This window comes from Artemia sp. Qi Xiang Cuo, chromosome 17, assembly GCF_049724085.1.
Source record: "Artemia sp. Qi Xiang Cuo chromosome 17, ASM4972408v1, whole genome shotgun sequence".
Taxonomy (NCBI): Eukaryota; Metazoa; Arthropoda; class Branchiopoda; order Anostraca; family Artemiidae; genus Artemia; species Artemia sp. Qi Xiang Cuo.
Genome location: NC_142810.1, coordinates 37,784,309 through 37,808,550, shown reverse-complemented (window position 1 = coordinate 37,808,550; position 24,242 = coordinate 37,784,309). Strand labels below are relative to the sequence as shown.

At 33.4% G+C, this 24,242-nt stretch overlaps 3 protein-coding genes across 5 annotated transcripts in view; all 3 read right to left on the bottom strand.

The window, feature by feature from the left end:
• Pka-R1 (protein kinase, cAMP-dependent, regulatory subunit type 1) overlaps positions 1-24,242 on the bottom strand; it is a 185,577-nt gene that overhangs the window by 94,929 nt on the left and 66,406 nt on the right. For 2 of the 3 annotated variants that reach the window (XM_089103733.1, XM_089103734.1), the window contains exon 2: positions 15,088-15,246. The exons of the other annotated variant lie outside the window; for it this stretch is intronic. In XM_089103733.1, coding sequence (XP_088959859.1) covers positions 15,088-15,246 — 159 coding nt within the window. The remainder of the gene's footprint in view (positions 1-15,087; positions 15,247-24,242) is intronic. 3 annotated transcript variants of the gene reach the window in all.
• On the bottom strand, positions 1,094-3,007 carry LOC148942169 (heat shock 70 kDa protein cognate 4-like). The gene has a single exon (XM_089103591.1). The coding sequence runs from the start codon at positions 2,663-2,665 to the stop codon at positions 1,094-1,096; it is 1,572 nt and encodes a 523-aa protein (XP_088959717.1). The 5' UTR covers positions 2,666-3,007.
• On the bottom strand, positions 12,560-14,461 carry LOC148942168 (heat shock 70 kDa protein cognate 4-like; the record flags this gene model as incomplete). Its single annotated transcript, XM_089103590.1, has 1 exon — positions 12,560-14,461. A coding segment is annotated over one exon (1,902 nt), but the record flags the coding sequence as incomplete, so codon positions are not given.

The window sequence follows — 24,242 nt, the reverse complement described above, 5'->3', positions numbered from 1 at the left end:
AAGCTATTTAACCAAATACAGGTAAAATTAATATTCAAATTTTGTTTTAATTATTCATGTATGGTAAGCTAAAATTAAAACCTGAATTAATTTAAAAACGTTCAAAAATGAAATAAAAAAACAAGTTTTTTAACTGCAAGTAAGGAACGACGTTAAAACTTAAAACGAACAGAAATTATTCCGTATATGAAAGGTGCTGTCCCCTCCTCAACGCCTAGCTCTTTACGCTAAAGTTTGACTTTCTCACAACTCTTTCTCTACAGAATGAATGTGATTGCAATTTACAAGAGATAGTCCAGACACACAACAGGTTGAAAAAAAAAAACTATTTAAGATACGTATTTTAAGAAAGAAAATAAGAAAATATTTATGGAAATGTGTACTGAAAGCCATATTGCATCGCATTGAAGCCACTGAGCCCAAAAACTATAACAACTGTTTTTGTTTCTTGTGAAAAATTTTACTTCCAGGCTTTTTTTAATATCTGGATTTTTCCGAACCGCTGGCATTACTATGTTCTAAGATTTTCTGTAAGATTTCACGTCATCGAAAGTTAACAAAATCCTTAAGCATTTTCTCATTATGGTTTTTCAGGTCAGTCATTTGTGCGTTTTTACTTTTTCTGGCAGCTTAAATCTCCGCTGGCACTTTTAAGGCTCAAATGGAAAGTCAGGCAAATTTAATTGTCTTTCTTTCGGGAAAGTCTAACCTATGGAACAAGATGTTTTTCTATGCCGCCTTTTTCTGAAAAAAAAAACAATGAAAATGGTATTTTATTATGGTTGCTCCCTTAGGAGCAACCTAGTAAAGATCGAACACCAGCCCATTGTAACTGGAAATTCAAAAACGTGTTTTGAAAAAAAAAATGTAATACAAGGAATACTCTAAAAACCAGTCTATGACGACACTTCAAAAATAAATGACGATATTTCAGAGAATGAGGTAGCGGAGTCATAAACATGACACCATACCTTAGAGAAGCAACTTTTCATAATTAAAACAAAATCTCCCAGTATCCTATGCTCTAAAAATGGTTATGGAGAATTTTACAATGGGAATTTTTCAGCAAAGGTGAAATTTTCTGGGGGGAGGTTTAATCTATTTCTTCTATAGTTGGTCCACCAGATTCTTGAGGTCGGTCAGGCATTTCTCCAGACGTACTTTCAACCCCTTGATAAAGTTTTGTTATTATAGGCTGGCATATATTTTCAGTTCCTTTTTGCTTGTCTTCATATTCTTCTTTCTCAGCCAACTGATTGTCATCCAGCCATTTAATAGTCTCATTACAGGTACCTATGACTGTGTTTCGGTCATCTTCACTAATCTTGTTTTTTAAATCTTCACCTTCTATAATCTGTTTAATATTGAAACAATAGGCTTCAAGGGAATTCTTAGCAGAGATTTTATCCCTTTGTTTCTCATCATCGGCACGATAACGCTCAGCATCATTGACCATTCGCTCAATTTCATCCCTAGATAAACGATCTTTGTCATTAGTGATCGTGATCTTACTTGATTTACCCATGGATTTTTCAACAGCGGCAACATTTAAAATTCCGTTAGCATCAATATCGAATGACACTTCGATCTGAGGTACACCTCGAGGGGCTGGTGGAATTCCAGAGAGCTCAAATTCTCCGAGAAGATTATTATCTTTTGTCATGGCTCGTTCTCCTTCATAAACCTTAATCAAAACTCCAGGCTGATTGTCCGAATAAGTAGTAAAAATCTGAGTTTGCTTCGTAGGAATGGCTGTATTCCTTTTTATCAATGAAGTCATAACTCCTCCAGCTGTTTCAATACCAAGAGAAAGAGGTGCAACGTCCAACAAAAGGAGATCCTGAATTACTTTGGACTTGTCACCATTAAGAATGGCAGCCTGAACAGCAGCACCGTAGGCTACTGCTTCATCAGGATTGATTGACTTATTGAGTTGTTTTCCGTTAAAAAAGTCTTGTAGAAGTTTTTGCACACGCGGAATACGAGTTGAGCCTCCAACAAGAACAATTTCATGGATGCTTCCTTTGTCTAGTTTAGCATCCCTGAGAGATTTTTCAACTGGCTCCATTGTGCTTTTAAACAAATCATCACAAAGTAATTCAAATCGAGCACGTGTAATAGAGGTATAAAAATCAATGCCTTCATGCAGAGAGTCTATTTCAATACTAGCTTGGGTAGAGGCTGACAAGGTTCTTTTCGCTCTTTCACATGTGGTCCTAAGTCTTTTAAGTGCTCTTGCATTAGTTGAAAGATCCACTTTATAATTTCTTATAAACTCTTTGACGAAGTGGCTCACTAGTCTGTTATCAAAATCTTCTCCACCCAAATGTGTATCCCCTGCCGTTGATTTTACTTCAAAGATTCCATCTTCGATCACAAGAATGCTCACGTCAAAAGTACCACCACCAAGATCAAAAATGAGCACATTTTTTTCAGAATCGTGTTTCTTATATAGGCCGTAGGCAATAGCAGCGGCGGTCGGCTCATTAATGATACGAAGAATATTAAAGTTTGCGATGACACCAGCATCCTTAGTAGCTTGTCTTTGGGCATCGTTAAAATAGGCAGGTACAGTGACAACAGCGTCACTCACTGGTTCTCCAATATAAGCCTCGGCGATTTCCTTCATCTTGCTAAGAATCATTGAAGAGATCTGCTCGGGCATGAATGTTTCTGCCTTGCCTTAGAATTCAACTTGAATTCTCGGCTTGCCATCTTTATTGACTACCCTGAAAGGCCAATGTTTCATATCTGATTGAACTGAAGAATCTTCAAATTTTCTACCGATTAATCTTTTGGCATCAAAGACTGTGTTTAAAGGGTTCATGGTTCCTTGATTTTTAGCAGCATCTCCAATAAGACGTTCAGTATCTGTAAATGACACATAAGATGGTGTTGTTCGATTACCTTGATCATTGGCAATGATTTCAACTTTACCATGTTGAAAGACACCGACGCAGGAGTAAGTAGTTCCTAAATCAATACCAATTGCAGGTCTTGTAGTCATTTCTAATATTTCTTTTGAAATTGTTTTAAATAGCAAATGAACCCAGTTTTGTAGGACAAACTTGCATGATAAATTACATCTTTTAATTCTTATAATAGTATTAAGAATTACATACAAATAAATCCTAATGAAGTGAAAATTTTTATGCATTTAAAATTTCAGTAGTAGCTAATAGGGGTGAATATCCAATCCGGAAAAAATTTCAAAACCGAGAATTTATTCGATGACATCATATTGCCTTAAGATACCAACTCTTTTGAATATTTAATGTTTCACGATGTTCACTGTCTATGATCCATAGCTATTTTAAATGATATAATCGCGTCTCTAGAGATCTTATTATAAATTTGTAGTTACTTTTTAGATTCGAATGCTATAGTTTGCATTCGAGATGGCAAAACAACTTGCAAAGTTCTATTCAACAATCGAAAAAGTAAAAATACAATTTAATTACATGATGACTTTAGTTATGTGTTTTGTTATGACGCTATTTTAGTGCAATTTTATGTTGTATGCAGAAGCTTTACAAATAGTTTGCTTTCTACCTGATGACTCCACTAGATCTGTTGCTCCAAAACATCTTTAGTCGGATTTATCGCCGCTGCAGCTGCTTCAGAATAGTGCAGCTATGTCAAACTGTCTTAAGAATTTGGGGTTTACAGCGTATATTAATCTACCATTGCGAATATATATAAACATACGAACCTCGGAGCAAACTCTTCAACTATGTTTTATTGTAATTTGTGCTGCACTGGTGACAATTTCGTCTGCTCAGTTTACCCGTTTGAAGCTAAGATGTTGTTTCCAACTGCGAAAAAGGTACGATGTGCCTTGTCAATGCTGCATTTTATATAATTAATTTAAAGACCATTGTTACTAATAAGACTCATTGATTCTTATTAAATCCTTTATGTAAAACCCCCCAAAAATTACTGCATTTTACATAATAATGGATAATTATAAAAAAACCTAATTCACAAACACTATTTATGATGAACTATATCGGTCCTTTATGTAACCTTTTATTTACACTGTCTGTGTTTTTAAGATGTAGTCTTTAGTACGAGTAAGACACGCATTTCCCTTTATTACTACAGCTAAGTCCAATGTATGCAATGGTTTGTTCTTCTAATGATCGTCTTTTAATGTAATTTCTGAAAATGTTTGATATGAAATTACAAACAGAAAAAGCCTATAGTTTTTTCTTAATTGGAATAGCAAGAGACGACCTGGCTACAACCTATGCTTATGACGTCATTGATCAATCTTTAACATGAAATGTGCAGTTTTTCTTAGAAAAATTAATTATATTTTAAAAACTATTGGGTTTAATTACAAAAGGTTTTCAACCCCATTAATTTCATTTAAAAAGAGTCATTGAACAACTCTCTGCGATGTTCCAGTGCCAAGCTATCTGTGGAAGAAAATAAAGAAAAAAGGAGGCTGTTTAGGCAGAATGCTGTAATAGCTACCACTTTTCTAGATTTTCAAGCCAATATATTTCCCTTGTTGTTCAAGCCAAGGGACAGAAATTTTTCTATAAAGGGGTTTCAGACAAGGCGGTTCTAATCGTGTACTTTTTATTCTGATCTATTTTTAGAAGTTACGGGTTATTGTATTTCTTAACATTGGACGTGATCGTCTCTTACTAGGTTGCTAGCTACCGCTGCAACCCAGAGGATAATCTTTTTTTACAGGGAAAAGTAGCAAGCTTGTCACTCAACATTGCTGCGGTGGGAATTGAACCCGGTCCCATGTTGCCAAGCAGGGCGAATTTCAAAGGATGTATGTCTTATATTATCATTATAATATCATGTTATGTGATATTATATTCTCAGGTTATATGATATTATATTCATGTTATGTGATATAATTCCCTTGTCAAAAGATAGGTGTGTTACCACCTTGCAAATGAAGATGCAGGTTTTTGTCAGAAATTGCGTTGTATTACAAAGTCATCTCTTATTAATTAACAGAAAGACATAAAATGTGATGAACTTAAGCTGGCCGTTCTCTAATATAAATGTTCTTTGTTTGTTGTGAAATTACAAACAGGAAAAAGCCTATGGCTTTTTCTTAATTGAAATATTAATAGACGACCTGGCTACAACCTACGATTATGACGTTATTGCTCGATTTTTAACATGAAATATGCAGTTTTTTGTAAAAAAAATTAATTCTATTTTTAAAATAATTTGTTTTAATTACAAAAGGATTTTAACCCCATTAATTTCCTTCAAAATGAGCCATTGAACAACTCTGCGATGTTCCATTGCCAAGCTATCTGTGGAAAAAAAAGAAGAAAAGGAAAAAAAGATGCCGTTTAGGCAGAATGCTTTAGTAGCTGCCACTTTTCTTGATTTTCAAGCCAATATTTCCCTTGCTGTTCAAGCCAAGGGACAGAAAGTTTCCTATATAGGGGTTTCGGACAAAGCGGTTCTAATGGTTTACTTTTTGTTTTGATCTGACTCTATTTTTAGGAGTCATGGGTTATTATATTTCTTAACATTGGACTTGATCGTCTCTTACTAGGTTACTAGCTACCGCTTGTTACAGAAGGGTACCGGCTCCAAAGTTTAACGTTTTTGAACTAAGGTTCACCTGAGTTCCGTATAACTATATACACTCATACAAATGGTCGATACAAATATATATATATATATATATATATATATATATATACGAGGTCGAGGCCGAAGGCCTCGACCGAGTCCGTTGATTTTGAATTGAAGTTATCAAGTATTTTGGGCAATAGGTTGCATAGGTTGCGTCAAGACTGGGCTGGGTAATTGTAGACAGAGAAAAGCCAAGACAGATAGTCCAAGTAATTGAGAGGCAAATGTTTAAATTGCTGGGGCACGGGTAAATGGCAGGAGTATGAATGACTCTCACTCTCTTATTGGACACATACTTGTCAGGTTAGTTTATATATATATATATATATATATATATATATATATATATATATATATATATATATATATATATATATGTAACGCTAGCGAAAACCCTATTTATTTTTTGTTTACTGTTCGTTGACGACACAGCTTTGGTGGCCCAGTCAGCCGAGGGACTCCAAACACTCCTGAATTTAGCTGAAGCTTACCTAGAATCGAAGAAGTTGAAGCTAAACGCATCCAAGAGAGATTGTCATTTTTCACAGTAGGAAGCCCGACGGACACCATAATTTCTCAGTTACTGATAATGGCGTGTCAATAAAAGTAGCCGCCAGATACAAGTACTTGAGATTTGTGGTCGCAGCAAATAGGAACTGGACCGAACACATTAAATTGATGATTTCACGTGGAAAGGCTACCGCTTTTGCTCAACTTTGACAAAAACACATAAGGGGAATTAAGAATATCAAGATGAAGATACAAAGTATCTTTTCATGGCTAAGTCTTGCCAGTTGCAAGTTATGGTTGTGAGTTGAGGGGGACCGCTATGGTGAGACACTCGGAGTCTCTGCAATTTATGCATTTAAAAAGGTTCTTGCCCTAGAAAATAATTTTAGTAGTTTATTCCTTAAAGGTGACCTAGGCTTACCGAATCTGCGTCACTTGAGAACTATACAGATGATAAGGTTTACTACTACTACTACTAACAACTCACCGCAGCACCAAGCCACCTGAGGCCAACACAGCTACACACGCTCCTCCTTGATCCCAATCTATTCAAAGCCTCCCTTTTTACGCCCGCCCATGAAGTTCCCATTTCCTTTAAATCTTTCTTTATGACGTCCTCCCACCCAAGACAAGGACGACCTGATTTCCGTTTAACCCTAGACGGTTGGCCGAAGACGCTTCGGCAATCTGTCATCCTTCATCTGCACAACGTGCCCTAGCCAACTCAACCTTTCTTTCATTATAGCCCTAGAGAGCGGTATTGAACCACATTTTTCGTATAGCCTATTGTTTGAAATACGGTCAGTCAGCCGTGTACCCAGAACAATCCTTGAGCAATTTCTCTGGAAAACATCTAGCACATCTTCATCCGCTTGTCGTAGCACCCATGCTTCAGAGCCATATTTGACCACTGTCATCACTGTAGCTTCTAATATTCTAATCTTGGTTTGCAGACTTATCTTCCTTTTTTTTCCAAACTTTTTTTAACTGTGAAAAAACACCATGAGCCTTGGCTATTCTACTTTTGCCATCTTCACTGCTCCAACCATATTTATTAATAATACTACCAAGGTAAGTGAAGCTGTCCACCTGATCAGTCTTTTCATTACACAACTTTACCTTTTCATCTTCACTTATTCCTAGCCTTAGTGACTTAGATAAGATAAGATAAGTTTTATTCTTCATTAAATACACATACAATATTAGATGTTATAAATTCCTCAAAGGCTCATTGGCCTGTACAAAGAGGGAAGACATATGAATTACATACTCAAGGATAAAAAACAAAATAAAATTTAAAATGATCACTTACTCACATATGAAGGAGAAGAAAAGAAAATATAAATAAAATAGAAACTATAGAAAAAATTAGAATAAATAAACTAAATTAATTAATTATATTAAATAGACTCAAAAAAAAAAAAAAAAAAAAAAAAAAAAAAAAAAAAATCTTACTATAAGCGAATTCCTGTCGTCGAAACAGACTGTAATTATTAGACTGTAATAAAATGGGCTTAGTCTTAGTCTTTTAACATTCGTTTTAAGCAGTTTTCCTGCATTCCAAACTCGCAAAATTTCTGTAGGTTCCTTCATTGCGCTCACAATTCAATATTGAAAGCGTAAATCGTCAGTTTAACATAAGTTTGAGTAACTCTTGTCTTCCGATCGGATTCCGTGGTTTACAATGGACTTTCCTATACTCCTTTAAGATAAAGTCCATCACAATAATCCCTAAACAGGGGGATAGTACACAACCCCGCTTAACTCCTGATTCAATACAAAACCAGCTGCTTACCTCATTTCCTACCTTAACCGCATCAGTGTTATTCTCGTACATAGCACTAATCACTTTAATGTATTTGTCTGGTATACCATACAAGGATAAAACCTTTACTAAAGCTATTCTATCAACAGAATCGAACGCTTGCTCATAATCTACAAAACTGAGGACCAACGGTGTTTGAAAACTCAGGAACTTCTCAATTATTAACCTAAGAGTGAAAATTAGGTCGACACATCCTCCACCTTTTCTAAAACCGCACCGTCCTTCTCTTAAAACTTTGTCTACGGCATCTCTCAGTCTAAAAAGTACCATATTAGTAAGTAATTTACTGCCTACAGAGACCAGACTAATGCCTCGATAATTACCACACTCGCTTTTATTACCTTTCTTATAAAGTGGCTTAATTAAAGTTTTCCTAAAATCGTTATGTACTTCCCCTTTTTCAAAAATTATATTAATAATCTTAAGTAACTTATTTCTAACCTCAGAGCCACCATATTTAAGAAACTCATTTACCACCCTATCAGCGCCTGGAGCCTTATTATATTTTAGTCCTTTTAGTGTGGTCACATATATTAAGTTTGCCCAACAACCGTCTAGCGAAGGCGGCTTACAATGAGATGTGGAATACTTCTGAAGCCCTTAGGAATTTTCTTTGCAAGTGCAGCAAAAATTTTCTGTATTTTTTGTTGTCTAATAAAATTATCTATCTTCTAAAAAAGCAAAATGGCCAAAACAAGTTGAACCCCAGCTGGATATTTCTGGATTTTCATGGGCATTGAATAAGGGCCAGGGTACCCAAAGTAAACCTGACGATTTCCTTGGTAAGTTTGAATCGCGCCTTCGGGACCAGGAGATCCGGCTTTGGCTTATTGGTGTAGAGAAATATAGCACCCTACGTGTTTGGAATCAGATTAAAGTAACGTATGGATGGTAAGCAAATGGAAGTGTAAGCAAATTGTGTGCCACTGCGTAGGGGACACTAGGAGTCATATGACGAAGATGGCTCAGAAGGTAGGTGTGTTTGTCCCCTTTGCGGGGAGCATGGGGATGGACTGGAATATTTTCTGAGTAATTAATTAAACAAACCTTTTTGCACAAAATAAGTTTTTCAAAGAAAAGTAAAGAACTCCATTAAACCAAAAATGAGCAAAATAAAATCAAATAATCTCCTAAGCGTGAAACTACCACAAATCAGCATCGATAAATAAATGAAACCTAAAGCGAACAGAAATTACAATAAATAACGGAGTCAAACTCAAAACGAGCAGAAATTAACATAAGTTGGGCTCAAAACCCTTATGCCTTCCCAAGGCCAGAACAAAATTTGCACTTGAACAGAAATTATTCCGTATATGAAAGGTGCTGTCCCCTCCTCAACGCCTCGCTCTTTGCGCCAAAGTTTGACCTTCTCGCAACTCTTTCTCTACAGAATGAATGTGATTGCAATTTACAGGAGATACTCCAAACACGCAACAGGTTGAAAAAAAAAACTATTTAAGATAGGTATTTTAAGAAAGAAAATAAGAAAATATTTATGGAAATGTGTACTGAAAGCCATATTGCATCGCATTGAAGCAACTGAGCCCAAAAACTATAACAACTGTTTTTGTTTCTTGTGAAAAATTTTACTTCCAGGCTTTTTGTTAACATCTGGATTTTTCCGAACCTCTGGCATTACTATGTTTTAAGATTTTCTGTAGAGAAGAGCTGCCGACAGCCAATGCTGCCGACAGCGAATTTTTCTTAATGATAATTTGCATTAGGAAACACAATGTTTTGTATTGGGTGTAGCACATTTACACCTTTATAATTTTTTCTCTTCTACAAGATTAATGGCCCAACATCTCTCGGGGAGCAAAGAAAATGAGCACGTCATCGAAAGTTAACAAAATCCTTAAGCATTTTTTCATTATGGCTTTTCAGGTCAGTCATTTGTGCTTATTTTACTTTTTCTGGCAGCTTAAATCTCCGCTGGCACTTTTAAGGCTCAAATGGCAAGTCAGGCAAATTTAACTGTCTTTCTTTCGGGAAAGTCTAACCTATGGAACAAAAGATGTTTTTCTAGGCCACCTTTTTCTGAAAAAAAAAACATAATGAAAATGGTATTTTATTATGGTTGCTCCCTTAGGAGAAACCTAGTAAAGATCGAACACCAGCCCATTGTAACTGTAAATTTAAAAACGTGTTTTGAAAAAAAAATGTAATACAAGGAATACTCTAAAAACCAGTCTATGACGATACTTCAAAAATAAATGACGATATTTCAGAGAATGAGGTAGCGGAGTCATAAACATGACACCATACCTTAGAGAAGCAACTTTTCAAAAGATACGCGCGTTATATCATTTTCCATATGAAGATGCCGTTTCTGTCAAAAATGCATTTATTTTAACTTTACATTTCGTTACTGCTCATTCACAACGAGATTTTATTAATACCAAAACTAAGCTAGCGCTAATTTTAGCCAATCAGAATCCTTTGTAGAATTTTTGGGCCAATGAAAAAACTATGCAAAAAAATCTGATTGGCTCATTTTAACACTAGCGAAGTCCAGGTATTAGGCAAATCTCATTGTGCATGGGCCTTTTTTTAAAAAAGGCATCAGATGTGGCAATGTTCTTCCAAATGGACCCTCTCCTAATTTCATTAAAAGGATATGATTTTCATAAGCCCTTTGGTGAGTATATCCTGTTTTGCTTCTCATTTTGGGGATTGAGAAGGAACTTTCAGGAAAAGTTTTCTTTTTCTGGAGCTGGGATGGAGGCTACTTAAAATTTTTTGGGGAAGTTGCAAACTATTTTCGTCTATTTTCCTTACAAGACCGTATACAGCATGGCTTTTTAATCGTTCTACAGGCTCTTTGACTAGTTATAAAATAAAATAACAAATATTTCTTATTATAATAAAAAAGGGAAACTAAAAAATACAAGAGAGCACTTTTTGTGGACAGAAAGTGTGCAAAATATTGATACACATTAGATTGACATGGTCAGAGGCACCAAATTGGGCTATGGGAACGGAAGCAATTACCCACTACATTCTTTTGCCCCCCTTAGATTATGAAAAATACCATTTTTAATATTTTTATTGAAAATACTTTTTTTGGCGTTTTTGCTGAAAAATTGCAAAAACAATGATATTACCATCCTAAAGTATGAAAAATACTTTTTCTTCTAGCCCCCCCCCACATTTTTTGAACTGGCACCCCTAGACAAAGCGATTTGGGATTTGCAACCCAAAAATAAAAGCTCTAGATACTGAAGAAAAACAATCTGAATTATGCAATAAATCAATGAGCATCACAATAGTATCATATCCAGAAACTCACAATTAAAAAGAAACAGGAACTTTCTCAATTAAAATAAAATAGGAAAGGGATTATTTTTAAAATTGATATGATAAAAGGAAAAACCTTTTTAGCAGGTGAAACAAGAAAGCCTTACGAAGCTCCGGCATAGGATTTTAATAAGAAAAACGTTTGAGTCATGTGCCATCATGCTAAATAAGGACTAGTTTCAAAATTTATGATTACTTTTTTCTAATTCCTTCAACTTCTTTGTGCTTTTTCTCGGTTATTCAAAATGATTCAAAATGAACAAAACTTAATGGATTGCAAACGAGACTCGCTAGATAGTACTTTTTAATCTTTCAGGTCATTTTTAAGGGCCAAGGACCAGAAAGTGCTTTCAGATCGCGCATAACAAACGGATCATGGAAGTGTTATATTTTTAGGACCTGGCCCCTGGACTAGACTTTAGCTAAAATTTGACGAAAAATCAAAAACACGATATACCCATTAAAGCACTTGTTTTATTTCATGAAATGAGGATCTCTACCTGACAGTAGTAACCATGCTTTTATAGCTAAAAATGAACTAATCTGTCCTGGATAGAAGAGATGAAAAATGTGTTTTAGTGGATTATTTAAACATAACATATTTTCACAAGTTTTAGTCTAAATGGAAGAGTAATTTTTAAATATTTAAAAGAAGGAAGACTAATACAACATCTGTAATTACGAATTGACTGTATTTGTTGTATTCTAGCAAGTTTTTAGTTGGCCATAGGGCTACTGAAAATTTGGTTTTGCGGGGCTTGGGGTAACGACAACTCCGAATTATCCAGGACCGAAAATGTCCATTTTAGCTTTAATCGTTTTTCTTAGGTTTTTTATTTCCTTTTATTAAAATATTTGCGACATAACAAGTGCGTTCATTGAAAAGCTTTTAGAATAATATTTGATAATAAAAAAAAGATCAATTCATCAAGCCAATAAGCTGAATAAGCTTACCATTAATTTATTCGGCTCTATTTCAGGTAGTATAATATTATTACAATTTCACTTAGTATGCCAAAACTTGATCCAATTCCTTTAAATTGTTTTTGTTGAGTTTCAGCAGTTTTTTTAGTCATCCGCCTACCAAATCGGCTTATTCTGCAAGACAACCCACAAAGGAATGCGAAAAAGAATATTTAGGATGTCCCAAAAGCCGCCAACTTTATCTTATTTTTGCGATTCGAAGTTGCTCGCAGAAATTTGCAGGATAATTAAAACAAAATCTCCCACTATGCTCTAAAAATGGCTATGGAGAATTTTACAATGGGAATTTTTCAGCAAAGGTGAAATTTTCTGGGGGAAGGTTTAATCTATTTCTTCTATAGTTGGTCCACCAGATTCTTGAGGTCGGTCAGGCATTTCTCCAGACGTACTTTCAACTCCTTGATAAAGTTTTGTTATTATAGGCTGGCATATATTTTCAGTTCCTTTTTGCTTGTCTTCATATTCTTCTTTCTCAGTCAACTGATTGTCATCCAGCCATTTAATAGTCTCATTACAGGTACCTATGACTGTGTTTCGGTCATCTTCACTAATCTTGTTTTTTAAATCTTCACCTTCTATAATCTGTTTAATATTGAAACAATAGGATTCAAGGGAATTCTTAGCAGAGATTTTATCCCTTTGTTTCTCATCATCGGCACGATAACGCTCAGCATCATTGACCATTCGCTCAATTTCATCCCTAGATAAACGATCTTTGTCATTAGTGATCGTGATCTTACTTGATTTACCCATGGATTTTTCAACAGCGGCAACATTTAAAATTCCGTTAGCATCAATATCGAATGACACTTCGATCTGAGGTACACCTCGAGGGGCTGGTGGAATTCCAGAGAGCTCAAATTCTCCGAGAAGATTATTATCTTTTGTCATGGCTCGTTCTCCTTCATAAACCTTAATCAAAACTCCAGGCTGATTGTCCGAATAAGTAGTAAAAATCTGAGTTTGCTTCGTAGGAATGGCTGTATTCCTTTTTATCAATGAAGTCATAACTCCTCCAGCTGTTTCAATACCAAGAGAAAGAGGTGCAACGTCCAACAAAAGGAGATCCTGAATTACTTTGGACTTGTCACCATTAAGAATGGCAGCCTGAACAGCAGCACCGTAGGCTACTGCTTCATCAGGATTGATTGACTTATTGAGTTGTTTTCCGTTAAAAAAGTCTTCTAGAAGTTTTTGCACACCTGGAATACGAGTTGAGCCTCCAACAAGAACAATTTCATGGATGCTTCCTTTGTCTAGTTTAGCATCCCTGAGAGATTTTTCAACTGGCTTCATTGTGCTTCTAAACAAATCATCACAGAGTAATTCAAATCGAGCACGTGTAATGGAGGTATAAAAATCAATGCCTTCATGCAGAGAGTCTATTTCAATACTAGCTTGGGTAGAGGCTGACAAGGTTCTTTTCGCTCTTTCACATGTGGTCCTAAGTCTTTTAAGTGCTCTTGCATTAGTTGAAAGATCCACTTTATACTTTCTTATAAACTCTTTGACGAAGTGGCTCACTAGTCTGTTATCAAAATCTTCTCCACCCAAATGTGTATCCCCTGCCGTTGATTTTACTTCAAAGATTCCATCTTCGATCACAAGAATGCTCACGTCAAAAGTACCACCACCAAGATCAAAAATGAGCACATTTTTTTCAGAATCGTTTTTCTTATATAGGCCGTAGGCAATTTCAGCGGCGGTCGGCGCATTAATTATACGAAGAATATTAAAGTTTGCGATGACACCAGCATCCTTAGTAGCTTGTCTTTGGGCATCGTTAAAATAGGCAGGTACAGTGACAACAGCGTCACTCACTGGTTCTCCAATATAAGCCTCGGCGATTTCCTTCATCTTACTAAGAATCATTGAAGAGATCTGCTCGGGCATGAATGTTTCTGCCTTGCCTTGGAATTCAACTTGAATTCTCGGCTTGCCATCTTTATTGACTACCCTGAAAGGCCAATATTTCATATCTGATTGAACTGAAGAATCTTCAAATTTTCTACCGATTAATCTTTTGGCATCAAAGACTGTGTTTAAAGGGTTCATGGTTCCTTGATTTTTAGCAGCATCTCCAATAAGACGTTCAGTATCTGTAAATGACACATAAGATGGTGTTGTTCGATTACCTTGATCATTGGCAATGATTTCAACTTTACCATGTTGAAAGACACCGACGCAGGAGTAAGTAGTTCCTAAATCAATACCAATTGCAGGTCAAGACCTGCAATTGGTAAATTTGTGCTTTTTGTGCTTTCTTTGTTATGCATATGACCACTGACTGTTAAATAATTTTTCGAAAATGGACTCAAATTTCACCAGCATAAATATCACTATCAATCTGCAAATGTTTTGAAACAAACTCAAATAAATTAAGATTGGATATAGGTATATTAATGTATTTTTTGGGGTGCCTGGAACTTCCTAGTCTGTTCCCACGTTGCCATGGATCTTTTTGAAGTACCCCCTCCCTAGCATTAGGAATGAGGAGAGTGGAATTGAATTATCAGATCTGGTCTCAATTTGCCCTAGATCTATTCCAACTATCCCCTCCGATGCATTGATTACGAGGGGTGAATTCAATTTATAAGTGTGTTTCCACTTACTCTAGACAGCCTTTAACTACCAGCCAGGAATTTATTAAATATAGGCACATCTTAAAATAAATCTTTGACATACCAATAAAGTGTAGGTCAATGACCTAGCCAGACATTCTCATGGTCATTTACAGAGATCATTGTGCCTGGAAGTTCATCTCTTTTGTAATATCTAATCTTCAATCAGTATAAAGATACACCAGGGCCACATTAAACAATCGAAGCCTTAATTAGGAATACGCTTACTTTTTTCGGATAGTTGGTGGCTTCTTCTTCTGTCATTGTTTCAGCAGAGATGCCTCCCCTTCTATTCCTTGCGGGAACTGGAGCATTATTTAACATGGGGGATTCTTCGGTGTCTTCTGGACTAAGAGCTGCCCTCCGTTTAGCATCTTTGGCTGCTTCCTAATAAAACAGAATCGTCATTCAGAATTCGGATTTTTAACACCCATGATAGCCTTTGGTCCTCATAGATCAGTTATCTAAATCGCATATATTATTACCAGCGGAAAATTTATTCTGAATACTTGGCCAAAATGACCCAAATCAGTGAACACAATTTCCAGGTTATCAGCGTTGCCAACGCGATACAATTGTACCGTTTTAGGTAAAATTTAGAAGTGCTTGTACAATGCGGTAAGTTTGGAAACTTTTTGGTATAATACAAATGTTCGGGTACATTTTGGTTGTTTGCTCTTTTCTGACTCGGATATCTGTTTAAGTTTTAGTTTATGCATAATTTTACTTCTGGTTACCAGAAAGATTTAACAAGTTGTTCAGAGCCAACAAATTATTCTCTTGCGGTATAATTTTAGTCAGAAAACTGGTACAGTTTATTTCAAAGCGTTGGAAACGCTGATCAGCATTTTAAGAAAGCCAGTTTATGTGCTTGATGATGTAGTACCGCCATTGAAGAAGCAAACATTGGCAAATTTCTTATCTCTTTTTCTGATTTTTTTTTAATTTTGGCTTTACAGTTATAGGTTTAATATTAAGTCCATATCTTGATTCCTAATTTTACTAATGTTACCTAATTTTACTTCTGGTTACCAGAAATTTTTAACATGTTGTTCGGAGCCTACAAATTATTCTCTTGCGGTATAAATTTAGTCCAAAAACTGGTACAGTTTATTTCAAAGCATTGGCAAAACTGATCAACATTTTAAGAAAGCCAGTTTTTGTGCTTGATGATGCAGTACCGCCATTGAAGAAACAAACATTGGCAAATTTCTTATCTCTTTTTGTGATTTTTGTTTTTAATGTTGGCTTTACAGTTAGTTAGGTTTAGTATTAAATCCATATCTTGATTCCGAGTAATTTGCTATTATTATGGATACTACTCTTAACTAATCCAGAAATAACAACTTAAAAAAAATATTTGTAAATGAACGAAGTGGAAAATCCTTTTGTCAATGTGAATGATAAACGTCAACCTGATTGAATTAAATACAAAGTCTTGAATTAAAATTTTTTGCTGTAAAATTTATTTTGCTCCCTTGGGGAATTGTGGCAATTTGCTTTAAGGTTTAAAAGGTTTGTTTGCCTTGAAAGGATAGCACAAAATAATACACGAAACGATAAGTGAGGAAAATCTCTTAAGATATGACAGATTTGGGTTTGGACTGCGAAAGGGTTAGCGTCAATTTGTTGTCCCTTGTTGGTTCACATGTTTTAAGCACATTTATGTTAGAAATAAGTTATGGAATTTCAAAGCTATTAATGAAATCTTGTAATTAAAAACCAAGTAGGTGTTAGTTCTTCTGCACAAATTTCAACCAATTAGTTTTTAACAGTTCTAAGGTTCTAGGCTGTTGCTTGAAATGACATATACAGGCCCCCCGCTAGATTTTTCTGTGAAAAATATGAACTTCATAAACTTTTGATTCCAGTTTTTATGAACTAATTATGAACCTAAATTTACGAAATCTGCACCTCAGAAACTGTCGGTGGACACAAAAACTGGCAGTTGATGTTTTCATCACTAGTGTACATATTCTTCTTCTTCTTATTTTTTTTTCGTGGGTTCAGTTAAATACTTTTCGTTTGTATAAAAGTACAAAATACAACAGTACAAAATACTCCACTCTACTTGTTCCTTTTGGCAAAATATGACAAAATTAAGGACGAGTTTAATTTGTTTACCCTGCTCTGTATCCGCTCGACCTTTCTGGGTGCCTCATCTTCTTCGCACATATTCCAGCTCAAAGTCTTGATCATACTTTGTGCAAGGCTTATTTGTACAAAGTCTTTGGCATCTATGGCATTTTTCAGCTTCTTGAAGAAGCCTTTCTGCTACGTGTCTCTTCTTCTCAATCAAATCTTTTTCCAGGTGTTCAATGGTCTTCTTCTCAGATAGCATCCTATTTTCTCCTCTTCTTCTTTCCTTTTCGACTCCTCTTCAGCCTGTCTAGATCACTCTGATTCCAGGCACAGTTTATAGCTCTGGCACACATTTTGCCCCAAATTCAAAAGTTCTCTGGTAATAGCGACTAACTCAGACCTGTTTTCAAACTTCTTTAGAGCGTCAGAGAATATCAGTCTAGCATTGAGCGTTTTCACTTTCATCGATGATTTGTCTTCGGTCATGATCCATCCTGACCGGGAAAAATCACGTTCAACATTCCCATGCGACCCACAGAGAGCTGCTTTTTCTATCTCTGAATCAAGGGGATGGTCCGTCCTTGATGATTTTTTAGACTAAAAAACCAAGTTTCATCAAACATCAATCCTCGATGAAGTCATGTTCTTAGGCAAACTCGGTTCCAGCTGGAGCAAGTTCCATTCATCACTGGCAGCTTCAGTATTCACACAGAAAGGCATAAATAAAACTATTTTCGCAAAGTCACTTGTTCTTGTATTAGGATTTGAATCATCCAGCCACAGGCACTGGAAATGCTGAAGGGCATTTTGACCTAGTGATTTCTCATCAATATGACGGCAAACGGCCAGGTAAGCAGTTCTGGCACTACTCCTGAAGTTCAGAGCATCAACTTTTTGTACTTTCGACAGGCGTTCTTCCACGCCTCAACGCATGCTACTTTATTGGATGGAAGAATATCCCAGGTTGAAAAAGGAGAGCTCAGAAAAAGTTTCAAAAAACTCTTTCACATTTGCTTTGCTTGCCCTTTAAAAGGAAAAAGACAGCAACCGCAAGTGCTTTCCAGCTGATAACAAGAAAAATATAAACTTTATGAACATTTTTTTTTCTAAATTATGAACCCAGTGGGGGGCCTGAATATGTGTTTCTTATTTGATTGAAAATGAGAATTTGAAAAAAAATATTTATAAGTGAATTAGTAAGAACTTTCATTGTCAACATGAATGAATAACTTCAGCGTGAATGAATTAGTAACAACGCTAAAATATCTGATGTTTTTTATAGGTCAGTGATTGATTCATCAATGAATGACACATTGTACAGAAGAGCCTGTGAAATAATGAATGCAATATTGCCCTAACAGTAATTTCAAATCATTCCATAGTCGGTCTTCGTTTTGTATTACGCCTCTTAACTTCAGTTATCTTAATTTAAGAGCTGGGCACACGTAGCTGATTTCGGGAACCGATTTCAGCTAGGGTGTATTCCACGTCGACTGATTTTAATTAATGATGCTAAAAGGCGGGGCTTAGTGGCGTTTTTCGGTGATTAATCATCATTAATTACGTTCTAGATAAGGAATGTACCAGGGCTTTAGTGCTTTAGCCATGTAATTAATTTTATTTAATGATTATTGTAAATTAATCGTAATTAATGATGATTAATCACTGAAAAACGTCACTAAGCTCCGTCACTTAGCATCATTAAATAAAATCACTTGATGTGGAATATACCCTTACTGAAATCGGTTCCCGAAATCAGCGACGTGTGCCCAGCCCTTTAAAGCTGAATCTGAATGAATCTGTTCCCAAACTCGGGCGAATTATTTCCTTTTCCGATATAGCCAAAGATTCTGAAATAGATTGAGCCGGTCTCAGAAACAATTTATCATTTTTTTAATTATTTTTTATTTAGTTTACTTGATATGTGTTGGTTTTATTGAGCTTAATAAACTATCTATATATATATATATAAGTCAAATTCAATTTCACTGATATATCCGTAGAAAATTAAAAATTGTGAAAATAATCGGTACCTCCTTAGTTTTACACTAATTTTGTGAAAATATTGTTAGTTTAAGCTTCCACTACATTCGTAGCTGAGTTTCATGGCCGACTGTAACCATTAAGAAATAAAATTGTAGAGCCTGTCACAAAAAGTAGACCGAAAACGAGATTTCAAATAAGAATAGAAAAATCTTTTAGAAATTCTTATTTTGCTTATATTATTTGATTATATATTTTTTTCGCCATTATACGACTGCGTGTAAAAATGCATTAGTTCATTAATTTCTATTCGTCACGACCTTATAAAGATATTTATTTAAAAAAAAAACCTTAAAGGTAAAAGCAATAGAAAATTATTTTAAAATTCATTCATACTTCATGAAACACAAATTATAAACTACATAAAAACAAATTATAAACTTCATAAAAACAAATTATAAACTACATAAAAACAAATTATAAACTACATAAAAACAAATTATAAACTACATAAAAACAAATTATAAACTACATAAAAACAAATTATAAACTACATGAAAACAAATTATAAACTACATAAAAAAAATTATAAACTACATAAAAACAAATTATAAACTACATAAACACAAATTATAAACTACATAAAAACAAATTATAAACTACATAAAAACAAATTATAAACTACATAAAAACAAATTATAAACTGCATAAAAACAAATTATAAACTGCATAAAAACAAATTATAAACTACATAAAAACAAATTATAAACTACATAAAAACAAATTATAAACTACATAAAAACAAATTATAAGCTACATAAAAACAAATTATAAACTACATAAAAACAAGAAAACTACATAAAAACAAATTATAAACTACATAAAAACAAATTATAAGCTACATAAAAACAAATTATAAACTACATAAAAACAAATTATAAACTACATAAAAACAAATTATAAGCTAGATAAAAACAAATTATAAAATACATAAAAACAAATTATAAACTGCATAAAAACAAATTATAAACTACATAAAAACAAATTATAAACTACATAAAAACAAATTATAAACTGCATAAAAACAAATTATAAACTACATAAAAACAAATTATAAACTACATAAAAACAAATTATAAACTACATAAAAACAAATTATAAACTACATAAAAACAAATTATAAGCTACATAAAAAAAATTATAAACTACATAAAAACAAGAAAACTACATAAAAACAAATTATAAACTACATAAAAACAAATTATAAGCTACATAAAAACAAATTATAAACTACATAAAAACAAATTATAAACTACATAAAAACAAATTATAAGCTAGATAAAAACAAATTATAAAATACATAAAAACAAATTATAAACTGCATGAAAACAAATTATAAACTACATAAAAACAAATTATAAACTACATAAAAACAAATTATAAACTACATAAAAACAAATTATAAACTGCATAAAAACAAATTATAAACTATATAAAAACAAATTATAAACTACATAAAAACAAATTATAAACTACATAAAAACAAATTATAAACTACATAAAAACAAATTATAAGCTACATAAAAACAAATTATAAACTATATAAAAACAAATTATAAACTGCATAAAAACAAATTATAAACTACATAAAAACAAATTATAAACTACATAAAAACAAATTATAAACTACATAAAAACAAATTATAAACTACATAAAAACAAATTATAAACTACATAAAAACAAATTATAAACTACATAAAAACAAATTATAAACTACATAAAAACAAATTATAAACTACATAAAAACAAATTATAAACTACATAAAAACAAATTATAAACTACATAAAAACAAATTATAAACTACATAAAAACAAATTACAAGCTACATAAAAACAAATTGTAAACTACATAAAAACAAATTATAAACTACATAAAAACAAATTATAAACTACATAAAAACAAATTATAAACTGCATAAAAACAAATTTATAAACTACATAAAAACAAATTATAAACTAAATAAAAACAAATTATAAACTACATAAAAACAAATTATAAACTACATAAAAACAAATTATAAGCTACATAAAAACAAATTATAAACTACATAAAAACAAATTATAAACTGCATAAAAACAAATTATAAACTACATAAAAACAAATTATAAACTACATAAAAACAAATTATAAACTGCATAAAAACAAATTATAAACTACATAAAAACAAATTATAAACTACACAAAAACAAATTATAAACTACATAAAAACAAATTATAAACTACATAAAAACAAATTATAAACTACATAAAAACAAATTATAAGCTACATAAAAACAAATTATAAACTGCATAAAAACAAATTATAAACTACATAAAAACAAATTATAAACTACATAAAAACAAATTATAAACTACATAAAAACAAATTATAAACTACATAAAAACAAATTATAAACTACATAAAAACAAAAAACACTATGTTTCTAAACGTTCATCTTAAATGATTAGGATGACAGAATCGTTATTTGATGTACCCACTAAAGAGCATAAATGTGGTTTCACTGGTTTCAGAGTTAAACCTCTTTGGTATCCACCTTTACTGCTGTAAAAAAAAAGTCGAACTTATAAAGGGCAGATGACGTCGATTTGTATGAACCGTTCGAAGGTCAATCTGACCAAGTCCATAAAAAGAACATGAAATTTAAAAAGAAAATTCGTTACTCGTTTTGATTGCCATTAATAAATCATCAGGTGCCGGAAAATATCAAGGGACTATTTGGTGCTTACTAATGTACTAGACTAAGAAAAATGTTGAAATTACATTTCAGAACAGACTAAATCCAATTGGGTTCCAAAAACTCATTGAAGAAATTGAACTTTGCGTGAAAACTTTTACCTTAACAATCTAAACAACGGTTAGTTTAGGTAATATGGTTTTTTCGTTCCATAAATGTACCATACAATGCTATCATTCTATCAAACGAGTAACGGAAATTGGGGAGGGGCACTTGTCACTTCTAAATTTCAAAAAATACACTTTTTGGGATTTTTTTAACACATTTTGCCCCCCCCCCCTCCTCAACATTTTGTGAATTGGCACCACTACATCAAATAGAAATACAGAAGCTTTGTCTAAGATGGCGAAGCTTTGTGTTAGTTATGTAACATAGCATCATGTATATAACGTCAAGCTATGTAAAACAGTTTTAAAAACTAGCCAAAAACTGACAGCAATATCAAATAATATCGCTTTTAATTCAAAAAATCAGACATCATTTTCACTGCCTTAGAACCATGCAATTCACCTACCCTTTTAAATAAGTTGATGGTGAACTGGAGGGAGGGTGGGATTAGAGACTATGGGCCAAATTTTTTACCTTAGTACTCTTATCAACGAAATCAGTCAGTACAAATGACCAGCCAGTTGGTAAAAGCCATCCTTTCTTAAACAACTTGGTTAGTGGCACCTCTTGGCGGGGGGGGGGGCAATCAGGTTCATCAGTAAAGTGAGTCAGAGGGCTAATTGTCCCCCTTTCAAAGCTTGTTTTTTCAGTTCGATTCGTCATATGAATCATATAATATCGCTTGCAAAAAAAAAAAAAAGTCTCAGGTAATGCAAATAACTGAAAAGGCATATACATACATATATATATATATATATATATATATATATATATATATATATATATATATATATATATATATATATATATATATATATATATATATATATATATATATATATATATATATATATATATATATATATATAAATGAAGCATACAAAATTATCTAGACCTCAAATTCCATTTGTAAACCAAGATCTAAAACTGAAGTTACATCCAAGATCGTAAAACAGTTCCAATACGACACTGAGCATAAAAATATCCTAAATAAAATTAATAAAAGCAGCAGCGTAATTGCGAGAATAATTTTGATTAGTCCCATTGTTTGTAAAGAAACATCTTAATGACACATAATGAGATACTTTAATACAGAAAAACTGATTAGACCACACTATTACTGGCACAATGTTGTCAAATATTTGCCGAACTAAATAGGTTGAATGATGTAAGGTCTTTTTAAAAGCTATTTGAATAATACATTTTTAGACTCGATTTCGTTACAGTGAAAACATTGCAAAGACAGTCTTCGCTAGAAGATTTTTATTAGCTAAAATTCGATTATTTTTTTAAGGATTGTAAGTTTTTTTTCCTCTTATGGGAAATGGGGGACGAAACTCATCGGCGGAACCCATCACAGGTTTTCGTTGGCCAGGCGAAAATTATGGTTTCGTTGCATAAAATGAAAGAAATTTGCACTTTTCTGCGCTACAACCTAAATACGCATCAATGAATAACTTCAACGGAGGAGAAAATATAAAACTTAGTATAGTTCGTGGTAACGAACTGTAAGTAAGGAGCGACTCGGTCCAATAGAAACCAAAACTCTTAAAAAACAGAATTTTGATAACAATAGATATTATTAAATGAATTGTCTTTGTATGTTGTTTCCAAAAATATAAGGTTCATTAAATTTAACGCTGCACATCAAGAGCCACGAGCCTGCAAAATTTACCTGATTTCCGAAAGAGGGTGGAAATTCCCCCCCCCCCAAAGTCAAGAAATCTTACAGTGCATTAGAGGACCTTATTGTAAGGGTTTCAAGCTCACATTTAGTGCCCTTTTTATATGACCAAAAATATCGGATGGCAACTAGCCCCCCTCCAGTGGTGATTCCGGCATCTCTGGCCCTCGGGGCAAAATCTTCATTAGCACCCCTCCCTCCCGTCTCCAGAAAACTTTTTGGTCAAATTTAAAAAAAATTGTCATGAATCAACACAATTTTAAATTTATTTGAATCTAACATTTCTTACTTTAGCCTCTGCAAAACAATTAATTATCTCGCTAGGAATGGCAACGAAGATATAGGAAAAAAAAACATGAAAATTTCGAATTCAATTTGCTTTTATTTACTGACACCCTCTACTTAATTTTAATAAAAAAAAAAAAAAAATCAAAATTACAAATGATTGTAACCGTTAGATTATTTATTTGAAATTTTGCGCCTCTAAAATTCTGCACACGGGACAAGCACCCCCTCTACCCCCTTCACCTCTTTTTCCTTTCAGCCGTCAAATCAACAGTTTTATATAGCCATTTTGTTCAGCATATTTGACAGGTCCAATAAGTACACCTTTGGGGATGACATAACCCCCCACTGCCCCCAGAAAGAGGGCTGTAAGCTATGAGATTGCCCATTGTTTACATATGGTATTTGTTACTCGAAAATATACAGACATTTTTTTTGATGGGA